This window comes from Hyalella azteca, unplaced genomic scaffold, assembly GCF_000764305.2.
Source record: "Hyalella azteca isolate HAZT.00-mixed unplaced genomic scaffold, Hazt_2.0.2 contig491, whole genome shotgun sequence".
Lineage (NCBI taxonomy): Eukaryota > Metazoa > Arthropoda > Malacostraca > Amphipoda > Hyalellidae > Hyalella > Hyalella azteca.
In genome coordinates, this window is record NW_025930838.1 from 27803 (window position 1) to 43149 (window position 15347).

The 15347-nt window shown below is 40.3% G+C and overlaps 1 protein-coding gene across 1 annotated transcript; it reads right to left on the reverse strand.

Annotated features, from left to right (window-relative positions):
- Positions 1-759: 759 nt before the first annotated feature.
- On the reverse strand, positions 760-14203 carry LOC108681124 (ankyrin-3). Its single transcript, XM_047880132.1, has 10 exons — positions 13914-14203; positions 11265-11452; positions 8289-10904; positions 7719-7837; positions 6586-6685; positions 6217-6387; positions 5465-5596; positions 4476-4601; positions 2985-3098; positions 760-1843 (listed from the first exon to the last, which is right to left on the reverse strand). The coding sequence occupies exons 1-10, from the start codon at positions 14071-14073 to the stop codon at positions 1031-1033; spliced, it is 4539 nt and encodes a 1512-aa protein (XP_047736088.1). The 5' UTR covers positions 14074-14203; the 3' UTR covers positions 760-1030.
- Between the last annotated feature and the right edge of the window lie 1144 nt (positions 14204-15347).

Here is a 15347-nt window from a genome sequence, read left to right on the forward strand (position 1 = left end):
ATTTAACCCAACCTCATTGGCTACACCGCTACAGTAAGGTGGAGAAACGGGGTATATGTGGAGGTTGGCACATGCTGGGGTGTAACTAGTATGGTTGCGCTGTTTATGGTGTGGTCTGCGACTTAATAGCTCTGGAGGCTGAGCTTGGCTGATTATGTTTATACTGAGCGCTTGCTACAAGGCTTGTTTAAGAGTTAAATGAGTTTGCTGTATTACCTCTATACGCGGCTACAAACAGCTTGTTCATTACAGATGGACAAATAATTAATAGCCTCTAACCCCAACCTACAATAATCACCCTGAAAGTATTAAAAATGAGAGCCGACAATCAATGCTCTTCAATTCCTACTAAACACTAAACACCAAACTCCTCTTCATGGCTGCCGCAAGATCGCCTCTTTGTGAAATACATTAACAAGAATATAATACTAATAACGATGTCAGCGCTGAATAGGCCAAATCTGACCTGTTGCCGAGTCCAGAAATTGGCGAATTTTAACAGCTTGCTGTCATTTTGATCCCGCTACTCACTGTTTCAATCGTGCTTCTCTCAACCACCCAACCGCCTCGCCGATTTTGACCGGAACTTTCACAAGAAGCTGGGACCGAACCTGTAACTTAGTGCTTCATTTTGCTCAACCTTACCCATGCTGAGATCATATTGAAACGTTACCTGATATTGTAATGCCTTAATAATTTCTTTATTAGTAGGGAAATAATATGAGGTTGAACGATTTATTCCACGTTGCAATGATTTTGGATACAAAGGATACACACATTTATTTAAAGAAACTCTATATATTTAATAATCATAACTAGTGGTTTTGCAATAGCCTCTTCAAACTTACTCACGTTGCCTTGAGTTCTATAAAAAGAATATACTAATGTGAGTGGTATACAAAGCTTAAACAGTTTCATATACATTGGGCTTAGAATAAGGAAACATTAAAACAACTGAATAAGATAGTGGACCTACTTGAATAAACCTATCTAACTTGGTATTGTCAACGGCTATATATGGAATGCAAGTTTAAAACCTCCAATCTTCCGAAATGTTGGACACGAACAACACAGTAGATTTTTGATAGGCTTTCAAGCGTCGTCTTTCCAGTCGAGCTTCTTCTTCCATTTTTGCGTAATTAGTAGAACCAACTCCGTCTTTGGCCCTGGGATTGGCATTTTCTGCTACAATTGAATGATCAATATTCTTTTCAGACGAATTTTGACCTTCTGGAGGAGGCTGGACGACCGTTGATTGATGTGCTGGATTTGAATTCAATGTGTGGTTGTCCACACGAGTGTCGTCGGACTTACCAACGGACTTCACGTTTTTTGTGTTCGGTCCCTCAGGCTCGGTGGGTGATAGCTTTTTAAGAGCTGTGTCAAATTTAGCTCGAATTTCCGCAAATGATTCATGTTCGATAGACTCATCTTCGCTGCAGTACACTGGCTTGTACGTCTTTGAGTTACTCGCTTGATGTAATTCTGTAACAGCACTCTCCGATTTAGGTTTCTCCATGTGCGGATTATCAGGTGATGGGGCTTCTGAAACACACGCGTCAACTTGTGGCTCTTTTTCTAATTGCTTTTGCTTCATTGCATCAACTGCCGGAATTACAGTCTCACCTTTTTGCATAATTTTCGTGGTTGTTTCTTTAACCTGCAATGACTTTTCATCGCCCAGACTCATGATTGTGGCCTGCGCCAGAATTTTTTCTTCGACTTCGCGTCGCCGTCGCAGTTTTTGCGCCACTCGCTGGTGTAGCTGCTGGAGCGTCACGCCGTGCAGAATCTCGGATGAAACTACAGAGCTGAACGCTGATGCCTCGCTGCTGCGGAAAGCCTGTTACAAAAAAAAATGTAACTCAGTACTCACTGCAGTGAGTGACAGAGAGCGCATTTCCTCGTCGACGAAAACGCGAAGTCACGGACGGACAGACAGACGGACAGACAGACGGACATGGCGAGCACAATAATGCATTTTTTCCATAAATGAGGAAATGCGCTAAAAAATTGCTTTTGCTTTCACAAAAGTTTTAAAGGTGCGAGAGTGAAAATAAAACCACTGAGCTAAGCGAAAGATGTGAAAGTCCTGTTGAAAAAATTGTAATACGGCACACGTAAAATAATTTAAATGCACCAACTTAAATTGAAACAATGGAGCTGAACGCTGATGCTTGGTCGTATCAAAAAGCCGATTATAAGAAAGTTACTATATCGATTTACAATCTTTCATAAGCCAAAAAGTTAATAGTTATGAATGGTCCATGAGAAATCAAAGGAAATGAATAAAAAGGAGGAAAAGGAAGCGTAGGTGTAGTTAAAGGAAAGTTAACAGAAGGCATGGTTCATCCCTTATCAACTGACACGAATAAACTCGTTTATCCGCGAATAAACGTTAATATTTACATGTACAAAGCTTCAAATGCTTGACAGTTACTAATGATGAATGGTATCAGGTGCTCAGATTACTCAGATTACTAATGATGAATGCTTGACAGTCACTAATAATGAATGCTCTATACGAGTTCACTTATTCCAGTGGGGACGCGAAAATAAAACCATATCATTTCATGACATTGTTTTTTCTCTTTATTTCAATAATTATGAGGTATTCTTTTTTTAATTTATATTTGGATTTTAAAACTCATTAAAATTCTTGCCAACATTTTAAATATAAACTTGGTGTTTCCATAGAATTCTTTATACAGTTCGATGTTCCTTTAGGTTCGATGTCATGGAGTATATCACCTAACGATATTTTCCGCCCAATTAATGAGATGTAAAGGACATTATTTCTATTATAAAAGCTATATTTTCACCCAATTAATGAAATGTAGAGGCCATTATTATATAAATAGGAAATTATTTCCATTATAAAAGCTTTAATTTCTGTGCAATTATTGAAATGTGAAAGACATTATTATTTAAAAAGGACATTTTTCTACTATAAAAGCTAAATTCTGATTATAAATTCCGCCTACCTCGCCGGTTATGAAGAGCAGCACGGCGCTGTCGTGAGTGACGCGGTGGGTGAAGTGGATCAGATGGTCGCTGAGCTGGTCGCTGCTACAGCCACGCAGACCTCGCTGCACCACCTGCAAGTGTGTCAAGTGACCCACAATATGAATAAATAACGTCCCTGCAAGTGTGTCAAGTGACCCACAATATGAATAAATAACGTCCCTGCAAGTGTGTCGAGTGACCCACAATATGAATAAATAACGTCCCTGCAAGTGTGTCGAGTGACCCACAATATGAATAAATAACGTCCCTGCAAGTGTGTCAAGTGACCCACAATTAGAATATATAACGTCCCTGCAAGTGTGTCAAGTGACCCACAATTAGAATATATAACGTCCCTGCAAGTGTGTCAAGTGACCCACAATTAGAATATATAACGTCCCTGCAAGTGTGTCAAGTGACCCACAATTAGAATATATAACGTCCCTGCAAGTGTGTCAAGTGACCCACAATTAGAATATATAACGTCCCTGCAAGTGTGTCAAGTGACCCACAATTAGAATATATAACGTCCCTGCAAGTGTGTCAAGTGACCCACAATTAGAATATATAACGTCCCTGCAAGTGTGTCAAGTGACCCACAATTAGAATATATAACGTCCCTGCAAGTGTGTCAAGTGACCCACAATTAGAATATATAACGTCCCTGCAAGTGTGTCAAGTGACCCACAATTAGAAAAAATAACGTTCCTGCAAGTGTGTCAAGTGACCCACAATAATGACCCACAACAATATAAATATCAACAACAATACAAATATCGGTGTGTCAATTAAGTGACCCACAACAACAATATAAAACGTCCACAAGAGCTGTGGTCGTCATATATTTGATCAAATAACGTCCACAAGAGCTGTGGTCGTCAGATATTTGATCAAATAACGTCCACAAGAGCTGTGGTCGTCAGATATTTGATCAAATAACGTCCACAAGAGCTGTGGTCGTCAGATATTTGATTAAATAACGTCCACAAGAGCTGTGGGCTGCTGAGCCCAGCGGTCAACTAAAAATATAATTTTGTAATTTTATGTAATTTATTATTATTTTACGATTGATGAAATTATCCTAATCGACTGGAATAGTACAATAATGTGATTCCAGTTGATGAGCTTTGCCCTGTATAATGAGTATATTGCTACAATATAATTGTTGTGAGAAGTGAAATATCTTACAGTTTGAGGAGCGCAGTAGCGTGGCCGTGGGCGGATAAATACATAATTTATCACAAAAGCATTACCTGGAACAGCCTGGGCTGGCAAAAACGTTACCTGGAATGCCCTGGGCTGGTAAAAACGTTACCTGGAACAGCCTGGGCTAGCAAAAACGTTACTGGAACGCCTTGGGCTGGTAAAAACGTTACCTGGAACAGCCTGGGCTGGCAAAAACGTTACCTGGAACGCCCTAGGCTGGTAAAAACGTTACCTGGAACGCCCTGGGCTGGCAAAAACGTTACCTGGAACGGTCTGGGCAGGTTGAGGAGCGCAGAGCCCATGTCTGCAGCGGCAGCATCAGCGCCCGCCACGCCGCCGTCCAGCAGCAGACCAGGAGGACTGGAGCTCAGTAGCAGGGCGGCACGTGTCTGTAGGAGGTAAGACCTGAGGTCATACTTTCAAACTCGCTAAGTGAACGTAAGTACTTACGCTCTATTTTCTTGTCCATGATTGGTGGATTTTGCTTGAAAGGCCGTCGATGATTGGTTCATGAACTTACGATCTCTTAACTTTTTTCGAAAGTGTAGGCCTGGAGGCTGCTGCTGTGAGGTATAAATACTGCCCTCATATTGAGGGTAATTTTACCCCTTTGAGTTAAAATGTATTTTTGTAAAGGTGGAAATACCACCCTAATATTTCGGTTATTTGTACACCTTTTTGTTATCATTTGTTCAGGTTTGATTGAAGACCAGAGCATACTTTTTTTATTAACAATTTTCTTAGTCATTATCATTTCTTCGTGTTATCATACACGTTGTACAGGTAGAAATACTATCCTTCTACTTGGGCTAATTATAAACCTATGCGTTATCGTAATTAGTTGTATTGGAAAGAATAGTACCAAAATAGTTATGGTTAATTATACACTTAATATTACCACACACACTTGGAAGGCTGGTTGTACCTGTGAAGGCTGGTTGTACCTGGGAAGGCTGGTTGTACCTGTGAAGGCTGGTTGTACCTGGGAAGGCTGGTTGTACTTGAGAAGGCTGGTTGTACCTGGGAAGGCTGGTTGTACCTGGGAAGGCTGGTTGTACCTGGGAAGGCTGGTTGTACCTGGGAAGGTTGGTTGTACCTGGTTGGGAAGGCTGGTTGTACCTGGGAAGGCTGGTTGTACCTGGGAAGGCTGGTTGTACCTGGGAAGGCTGGTTGTACCTGGGAAGGCTGGTTGCACCTTGGAAGGCTGGTTGTACCTGGGAAGGCTGGTTGTACCTGGGAGGGCTGATTGTACCTGGGAAGGCTGGTTGCAGAGGTCGACCGAGGCCTTGAGGGCGGGGGGAAGGAAGGGCACCCGCACCCCGGACAGCCCCAGGGACAGGCTGGGGTGCAGCAGCAACACGCACACGCACTCGTGCTGGTAGCGCTGCAACCATTACAACCAGGGTTACAACCAGGGGTCAACCATTAGATCAACCATGTCATTAACCATGACGTAAACCCCGGCATCAACCAGGGGTCAACCAAAACATCAACGACGTCATCAAACAATGAGTCAACCACGTCATCAACCAGGGGCCAACCATAACATCAACCATGTCTTCAAACAATGAGTCAACCACGTCATCAACCAGGGACGTTTATCAACGAATAGAGTATTTTTGTTTCACTACAGCTGTGCAATAAACTGAAAAACAGTAATCGAAAACCCTAATCTGAGTTTGATGAGAGAAACAGACAAATAAAATATTTGTTATTGTGATCTCGTATTGATAAATTGGAAAACTGTCATCGAAAAAGTCTAATGGAATTGTGGATATAGGACATGAATTTGCTTATTATTGATATTACTTGCTAAACAATTAAAAACCTGTCATCGAAAATCATAATTTGAGATTGATGAAGGAAAGAGGTCACTAAAATTTTTGTTATATTATTCATTGAAAAAATATCTCCGAAAAAGTTATTTTTTATTTAAATAAAAAAGTACATTTAAATAAATAAGTTTATTTAAATAAAAAAGTTTAATTAAATAAAGGAACCAACCTCCAGAGCGGCGACGATGGGTGTTCCTCGTCCAGCACGTCGGCCGGCGTTCACGTCAACCGCGGGGTGCGACGTGAGCGCCTGCACCACAGCGACGTGACCGCACTCGCAGGCGAGCCCCAGGGCACTGAGCCCGTCCGGGGTCAGGGAGTTCGGCTCCAGGCCGCGGGCCTGCGGGTTGAGGCTTGGGTATATATATTACATTATACTGTGTTATATTAAATATATTATATTGTATTATATTAAAATATATTGTATATAACAGGTTATGGGCCTATTTATTCAGTGCCGACAATTCTATTCTAATATTATGTTATATTATATTATATTATATTATATTATATTATATTATATTATATTATATAACACCTGCAGCAGGAGCCTGACGATGTCGCAGAAGGCCAGCAGTGTGGCCCACATCAGCGGGGTGTAGCCTTGATTATCAGCGATGTTGAGCAGCAAATCATCCCTGTAATAAAATAATTAATTAATGATGTGGTAGTCAGTATCATTCGCTATAATTCGTAATTCTCTATCGTTAATATCGAGCAATTAAAACAAAATTCAATATGAAAGCATCCAACATGTATGATGTATGATGCAGACACAAAGCAAGACATCATGTATGATTTCTTTCGAAGATACAGAGCAAAGACTACCTAATGAGTTTTTTATAATAAAACATAGCATTGCACATAAAAAACAAATACTATTTGTATTGTGTCACGCTGTGTTATCAACTGCCTCTTATCTCTAAACGCGTCCACGGTGATTCACACTCACGAGAAAATGTTGACCTAGCCGTATCTGAATCGATTTTTTTTATCAACATGCTTTTTTTTAAATTAATTCCTAACTGACAAGTGTTCAATAAAATAGTTTAAGGGATGTCCTAATGTGTCTTCTAAACTTGTTCCTGCGCTGCAATGCAAACTCAACAATAAAAACAAGGAGGGAATAAAATGCGAAAGTTTTTCGTAATATTCCAATATCTTCCCACTTAACCGTTACTGTCTCAAAAATTTACTCAATTATGGATTAAATCCTGATTTTTATCGTACATATGAAATTTCTTAATTTTATTGTGATGGTCACAGATTATATTTGTATTAGTTAAGGCATTTTAATTGTTTTTAGCACTCGCCTATCAGGGGTCACTGGGTCGAGAAGGTTCTTTCCGTATTCTATCACCTATTCTCCTGATGAGTCTTGCGTAGAATAGTTTTGATAATGCCAAAATTAGGACGTACTTACGTAACACGTATCTTCTTGTACGTACGTATTAAAAGATACGAAGTTTTGATAATTCGGCCCCAGAACTCTCACCTACCAGCTAGGGGTCACTATGTCGAGAGGGTTCTTTCCGTATTCTATCACCTATTCTCCCGATGAGTCTTGCGTAGATAATGCCAAAATTGGGACGTACTTACGTAACACGTATCTTCTTGTACGTACGTATTAAAAGATACGAAGTTTTGATAATTCGGCCCCAGAACACTCACCTATAAGGGGTCACTGGGTTCACCGAACAAGTTTCCAAGATGGCCGCGACGGCATCAACGTTGCCGTTCTTGCAGGCGTGCATCAGGGCTGTAGAACCACGTTCATCCACTAAGTTTACCTGATGAAATAAATCATGGCTCAGAACAAAATGAAGAGGCTGTAGGAATAAGTTTTTTCACAAGTAAAGTCAACAAATAGGTAAAAAAAATTGATCGACTGTCTTTTGCAAAATTATGACAACACTTCTCCCATTAGAAGCCATTAAAAAAGATTATTTCGTAAGGGTAAGTAGTTTTAGATTGACTAGCTGTTTTTTCTAAGTAATATTCCGCAATGCAATTGGAATGCAGTAAATTTAAATATGTTAATCCAGGTTAAACATTTCATACATATTCGGCCGCTGTAATTATTTCATAATTTTATAGTGATCGGTTTGGAACGGATAAAATTTCAGCAGCAGAAGTTTCTTAAACTGTGTCATGAGATTCTTACTGTCCAATAAGGTATACATATATCCATTCATTCAACCGCCCGCGCACAAAAATAATTTTAAAAAATCAAGACTTTACCTCAACGGTTTTTATAGCGAGCATGAGCCTGAGAGCAGCGAGACCGTCAGGCGTCTGAGCAGCATACATCAGAGCTGTCTTGCCCTCCAGAGTTTGATGGTTAACATCGACGTCATTTCGGGCAAGCAGGATCATGGCGAGGTCGAAATGGCCGTCAGCACAGGCTCTTAACAGCGGAGTTTTGCCTTCGGCGTCAGCAATGTTGACATCGATGTCGGGTCGCTCCAGCAGAATACAGAGAATGTCTTGGGAATTCCTACGAACACAATGGTTGAGAGCACTGGCACCAAAATCATCCACGAGGTTGACGTTAACGTTGCGTCTCGCAGTGAGAATTTCGATTATGTTTGTGTGACAATTCCTCGCGGCTAGGATCAATGCTGTGCTGCCATTCTCTTTACACCGCAAATTTGGATCTGTTGCAGGATGAGAAAACAAAATTCTCACCATGTCCTCATGACCAAGTTCAGCAGCAAACATCAGGGCAGTCATGCCTCCAACATCCTGTAAGTTAACGTTGATATTTTGCTGTTCCAAAAGCAGTCTGAGGCACTCCATGTGGTCGTTTCTTGCAGAAAGGAGAAGAGCTGCCTGTCCTGCTGGTGATCGTAGGTTAATATTGATTGCCGGATGCTCCAAGAGCTTTTTGGTGATTTTCATACTTCCTTGGTGGCCAGCAGCCAGCAGAAGTGCAGACTCTCCTCTACAGTCAATTGCGTTCACTTCGCAATCAGCTCGCTCCAACAGGAGTTCAGCCACGTCATCATTCCCACCTTTTACTGCAAAAATAAGTGCTGTTCCTCCATCCTCAGCCTTGATGTTAGTCTTGATGAAGGAATGTCGGAGGAGCTCTCTCGTTATCTCATAGCTGCCTATCTCAGCTGCGTAGATGAGTGCAGTGTATCCCCTGTCATCCTGCTGGTTGACATCGAGGTGGGGACATCCTAGGAGTACCGCCAGGGATCTCAGATGACCGTTTATTGTTGCCAGCATCAGTGCTGTCTGCTTCCTTCTGTTGCCTCGATTCACGTCAGTTGCTTCGTGCGAGAGCAGCAAGCCTACAACTTCGAAATGACCGTTGCTTGCCGCAATCATCAAGGGAGTGAGCCCATCATAATCAGCTTCATTAACATCTAAGTTTGGAACCAAAAGAAAAATTTTGACAACTTCAGTTTGTCCACAAGCCACAGCCCATGAAAATGATGTTTTTCCACTCTTGGGGCGCCAATTTACGAAGGGCCCATTTTCTAAGTACTTGTCTACATCACTAATCGTATCCAAATTTGCATCATCGTAAGTTTTATTGAACCCGGCTGCAATAACGGAGGCCGGCTGGAAGTCATCGTCTACATCACTGCCGGAATCACTTCTGCCTAGATCGAAAACATTATTCTTTGACCCCCAATTTGCTGATGCATCTTGATATCTTCTCAAAAAATGGACGACTTCCATAAACTTATTATCCGTGGCATAGTCTAAGGCCGTTTTTCCAGAGAGATCTTCAGCAACAGGATCGACTCTCGGATCTCGCAGAAGTGTCTGCACAACCATCAGCTCGTTTCGTCGGGCAGCCCACATTAGAGCCGTCAAGCCCTCATTATCTGCCATGTTTGGCTCCAGAGTCTGATATTGCTGTAGAAGTTCAACTACCAAAACCGAGCCTTCTTTGGCCGCCCAAGCCAGTGCAGTCATATGTTGGCCGTCTTTGTCGTTAATCTGAACATCAGGGTGAGCTAATAAGGTTTTCACGCTCGATTTGTGCCCTGACTTAGCAGCTAGGCTCAAAGCTGTAAGACCTTGTTTCGTCTGTAGTTGAACATTAATATCTTTGTGCTTAAGAAGAGCATCCAGTGTTTGATCATGACCGAACTTAGCCGACATTGCCAAAGCTGTGTATCCATCGTTATCGCGAATGTTACAATCAATTGTCGCGTGTTGTAGCAAAATCGACACACACAATGCTTGTCCCGATCGGGCAGCATGAATGAGAGCCGTTTTCCCTTGCAGGTCTTGCTGGTTTATGTTAATGTCTTTGCATTTAATGAGCATATTTACTAATGGAGAATGCCCTCGATAGGCTGCTCTCATCAAGGCAGATATATTATCTTTCGTCGAGCAATTAACATCGGTGTCGTCGTGGTTGAGGAGGAGACTAGCCACCTCTGCGTGACCAACTTCTGCTGCCATAAGAAGAGGGGTGCGCCCAACCTTGTCTTTCTTGGTCAAATTGCATCCTCTTTGAATAAGGAGCTCCACAACATCAGCATGACCGACGCTGACAGCCCACATCAGGGAATCCATGCCGTCAGCATCACAAGTATCGATGTCAGCATTGGCATCCAGCAAGATGCTGACACATTGGATGGACCCTCCCGCTGCCGCCCACAGTAGCGCGGTGGATCCGTCTACATGTCTTTTGTCGATCGTTGTACGGTAGGAAGATGCTAGCAGCTTCACCACCCGCGTCTGGCCGTGGACTGCGGCCTTCATGAGGGCTGTTTCTCCTAGCTTGTTGGTCAGGTCAGGTTCAGAGTCGGGATGGACCAGAAAAAGCCTGACAATGCCCTCGTGTCCTGCCTTCGAAGCCCACATCAACGCAGTCCAGCCCGCGTTATCCTGTAGAAGACAAAATTAACGTTAGCAATGATTGCCGTATTGAACACTAATTTTATTGATTTTTACACATGAAGAGTAAAAACCAAGGTATAAGTCAAGTTTTTTTATCACACTTAGAGCTTTTGCAGCATCCGTGACATAAGTCTTGGGTCACTGCATGCTGACTTTCACAATACGAATCGTTCTATGTTGCAGGTTGACTGTCTTAATTCTTGTGACTTTCACCTGCAGGTTGACAGTCATTACTGAAGTCATTCTAAAGTATACGTTGGCAGTTAAGTCAGCCAAACCTGTATATAGGTTGACGTGAGTGGCGGGGTGTTGCAGCAGGGAGTCTGGTTGTCAAGTAAGTCACTTCACCTGAAGGTTGACGTGAGTGGCGGGATGATGCAGGAGGGTGGCCACTACCGCCTCATGTCCCCGCCAGGCTGCGTATATAAGGGCGGTCTCGCCATGTTCGTTGCGCCAGTTCACGTCCGCCCCTGCGGCCAGGAAGCCGGACACGCTCTCGACGTCGCCTGCTTCTGCCGCGGTGATGAGTCGACTCTCTGCGGTGACGATTTGGCGGGGAAAGTAAAAGCGAGGTCGTCGAATGATTCGATCTTATCGAATGATTATATATATTTGATTATAAATTACAGTGGTGTTGACAATTTTTAATGAGTTTCTCTTGGTTCGGAAGGTCCATGGAACTTTGGTTTAAATCCTATACGATAAGAAGCCTTCAACTTTATCAATGCTTCTGTCGAAATCCGTAAAAAATGGAAAAAGAGCTGGTCCTGTGTTTGACGCTCTTACTAATCACTTCAATCCACACTTCATGTTATAGTTAACACTACAGATACCTTAATTATTAAAACAGTATCTTCCCGATTAATTTGTATTAATTAGGTCCGTTGTATCCTCTTAATTAAATTTAGAGGTTTCGTCATCTATCGTCATTTATTTACATTTTTCATTGACATTTATCGTCTATGGGCGTCTGTTTTTATCTGACTCGGCTCGATGCTAATCACCAATTCGAATCAAAACAAAAGGGATACGATGATGCGAAAGGAAAATCACTGAATATTTTGGATCGTTAAAAAAAGTTACGTATAATTTCGTCGGTGAGGAATTGCGAAGGTCAAATGCGAGAATTCGTAACTTGACAGGAAATAATGCATTTGTGGCTACCAACGTTGATTTGACTACTCTGATTAACCATGTTGATCAAAATGACTTATATTTATTTATTGAATGACTTATATTTTTAAAAAAACGAAAAGTGGTCTAAGTTACCCCGCCGGTCTAAGTTACCCCATTTTACGGTACCTTATTTATTAAAACACTGTCTTCCCGATTAATTTGTATAAATTAGGTCGGTTGTATCCTCCTAATTAAATTTAGAGGTATTTCGTCATTTATTTTACATTTATCATTGACATTTATCATCTACGGGTGTCTGTTTTTATTTGACACGGGTTTTTGCTGATCGCCATGCAATTCGAATCAAACAAAAAGGATACGACGCTGCGAAAGGAGGATCACAGAAAATTTTTGATCGTTAAAAAGTTACGTATGATTTCGTCGGTGAGGTATTGCGAAGGTCAAATGCGAGAATTCGTAACTTGACAGGAAATAATGCATTTGTGGCTACCACCGTTGATTTGACGACTCTGATTCTCTATGTTTAATAGATTACTCTGAATTACTTGTATTTATCTCTAAATGATGCAGAGTTGGGAGGAAGGTGTTGATCAAGATAGTATATTTCCTTGAAAACATTCACTGCCCTCTAATAAATATAAATGATGAATTTCCAAGTGCACAGTAACATGACCTGGACCTTATTTTATCAACGATTATAAGATAATGCAGTTATTTAGGATAATCATTGACGATGTTTAAATAAGAAATACATGTATAATAATCATGATCATTTAACCCAAAAAATTGAATTGCTGCTGATGGATACATGCTCTATATCCACCTGTGNACTGTAAATTCAGCTGTATAAGCAACTGTATATTTAGCTATATATCCAATCTATATATACATCCAACTATACATCCAACTATACATCCACCTATGCATCCAACTATAAATCCAACTGTTTATTTAACTGTATATCCAACTATACATCCAACTATTCATCCAACTATACATCCAACTATACATCCAACTATACATCCAACTATACATCCAACTATACATCCAACTATACATCCACAGATGCATCCACCTATAAATCCAACTAGACATCCAAAGATACATCCAACTGTTTATTTAACTGTATATCCAACTATACATCCAACTGCATATCCAACTATACGAGGCATGTTTTTTTAAGTCAGTACCGTTTTGGAATAAAAATAAGACGTGCCAAAATATTGCAATAATTTTATTTTTACATGAAAGCCTGTTCCTTAATCTACTTTTCTACATAATTTCTGTGAATATTGAGACACTTGTCATAACGTGGCACCAGTTTTTGAATACCCTCCTGATAAAATTCTGCCGCCTGACTTGTTAACCACTGCATCACAAATGTTTTGACTTCTATGTATAATAATCATGATCATTTAACCCAAAAAATTGAATTGCTGCTGATGGATACATGCTCTATATCCACCTGTGGCTTTATCTACTAATATTTATCCATTTGTATATCTAATTGTATATACAACTTCACATTAAACTGTATATTTTACTGTATATCCAAATGTATATCGAACTGTATATCTAACTGTATAGCCAACTTTAAATCTAACTGTATATCCAAACGTATACCCATCTATACATCCAACAGTATATATAACTCTATTTCTAACTCTTTATTCAACTGTATATTTAGCTGTGTATCCAACTGGATATCTAACTGTGTATCCAACTATACATCCAACTGTATCTCTAACTTATATCCAATTGTAAATACAGTTATATACAGTTGGATATACAATTATACAACCGTATATCTAACTGTATATCTAACTATATATCCAACTGTATATATTCATGGGGACGCACCTCTGGTTGGGATGCCAACAGAAAAGATGGCGCGTTTGAAGACGCTACCTCTTGGCCGGTTTATGGAGGTTGGCATCGAAGAGAATCCCGCCTTTTTGTTGGATTTCTTTGTCTTGGACTGCTGGTTGGTAGCGGTTCTGCCATCGGCGGGTTCAAACATTCCTGACGAAGGATAATATTTCAGTTCTGCACTTTGGGATCCTTCATTATGCGCCCCGGAAACAGATCCTTTCGGTGTGGACGACGGAGTGGATGAGGATTGAGACGAACGATGTCCACTTCTGGGATTGTCCATCTGGCCCACGTCCGAAAGGCTGTTGAACTGCATTTCACTGGTTGGGTCTAAATTAAAATGATGTGACATTGTCTTGTTTTCTTAACGTGGGTCTGGTTTCATAAATTGGAACAGATATTAATGCATATGTAGTTACCACTGCTTATCAAAATATCATAATTTTCTCGAGTCCTGAGACGTGTATATTTTTTGCTATAGACAAAGAAGAAACTATTCACACCAAGAGCATATTTTTTGACCCAGTTTCTTCATTGATGCCAAATTTGCAATTAACAACTTTTGACGTTTGTTATTCTACACTTGACAAACGCAAGTCGGAGATGTTATTTAAATATATTGTATCAACCGTGCAATAATTGAATATTTCGACACAATCTCGAGATTGTAGTATGAAATTTCACTCACTACGAGGATGTTACCTCAGACTCAACTGTTCTCCGAGATGCGGACCGAGCTGAGGTGTAGATACGAGGTTCCTATCTAATCTGAACTGATAAACACCTGACCAGCTATCGTTAACATTTCTTACAGCTTACAGTTAACATTTCTTATAGCTTACAGTCAACATTTCTTATAGCTTACAGTTAATTTTTCTTACAGCTTACAGTTGATTTTTCTTACAGCTTACAGTTAATTATTCTACAGCTTACAATTTATTTTTCTTACAGCTAACACAGCTTGCAATTTACTTCAAGCTTCAATCATGAAATTAAGTTTCCAGTTAAGATTTTCAAACCGGTAAACGCTATCTTGTTAAAAATAAAAATGCTATTTGTTTGAATAATTGCTCTTTATTTAGAAAAATCCTAGAATAAGAATTTTCAACCAGTTAATCGTAGTGGGTTGGCTATTGGAAACGGCATTCACGGTTCATATTTAATTTGGCGGTAGCATAAAACTTGAGAAGTTGTGATCAAACGAAGAATTAGTTTATGGAATTAAAATAAAAAGTGAATTGTTAGTGCAGGATGACTTTACCGGCATCCATGAAAGAGTAATACAAAAGTAAATAATAAGAACCAACAGATGATCCATCAAGCGATGAAAAATATTAATTTATGTTAAATATCATGATAAAAGACACTGATTATTACATATACGATAATTAAAAAGAGTGAACTTTCGCATTTGCTTCTATT

Bases quoted from the DNA above. Each gene is read 5' to 3' on its own strand.
- LOC108681124 (XM_047880132.1), bottom strand. From the start codon at position 14,073: ATGTTTGAACCCGCCGATGGCAGAACCGCTACCAACCAGCAGTCCAAG. The intron at 7,838-8,288 runs GTAAAGTCTTGA...TTATTTCATCAG, and splicing joins TCGCTATAAAAACCGTTGAG to GTAAACTTAGTGGATGAACG. The intron at 5,597-6,216 runs GTTGGTTCCTTT...TAATGGTTGCAG, and splicing joins CCATCGTCGCCGCTCTGGAG to CGCTACCAGCACGAGTGCGT.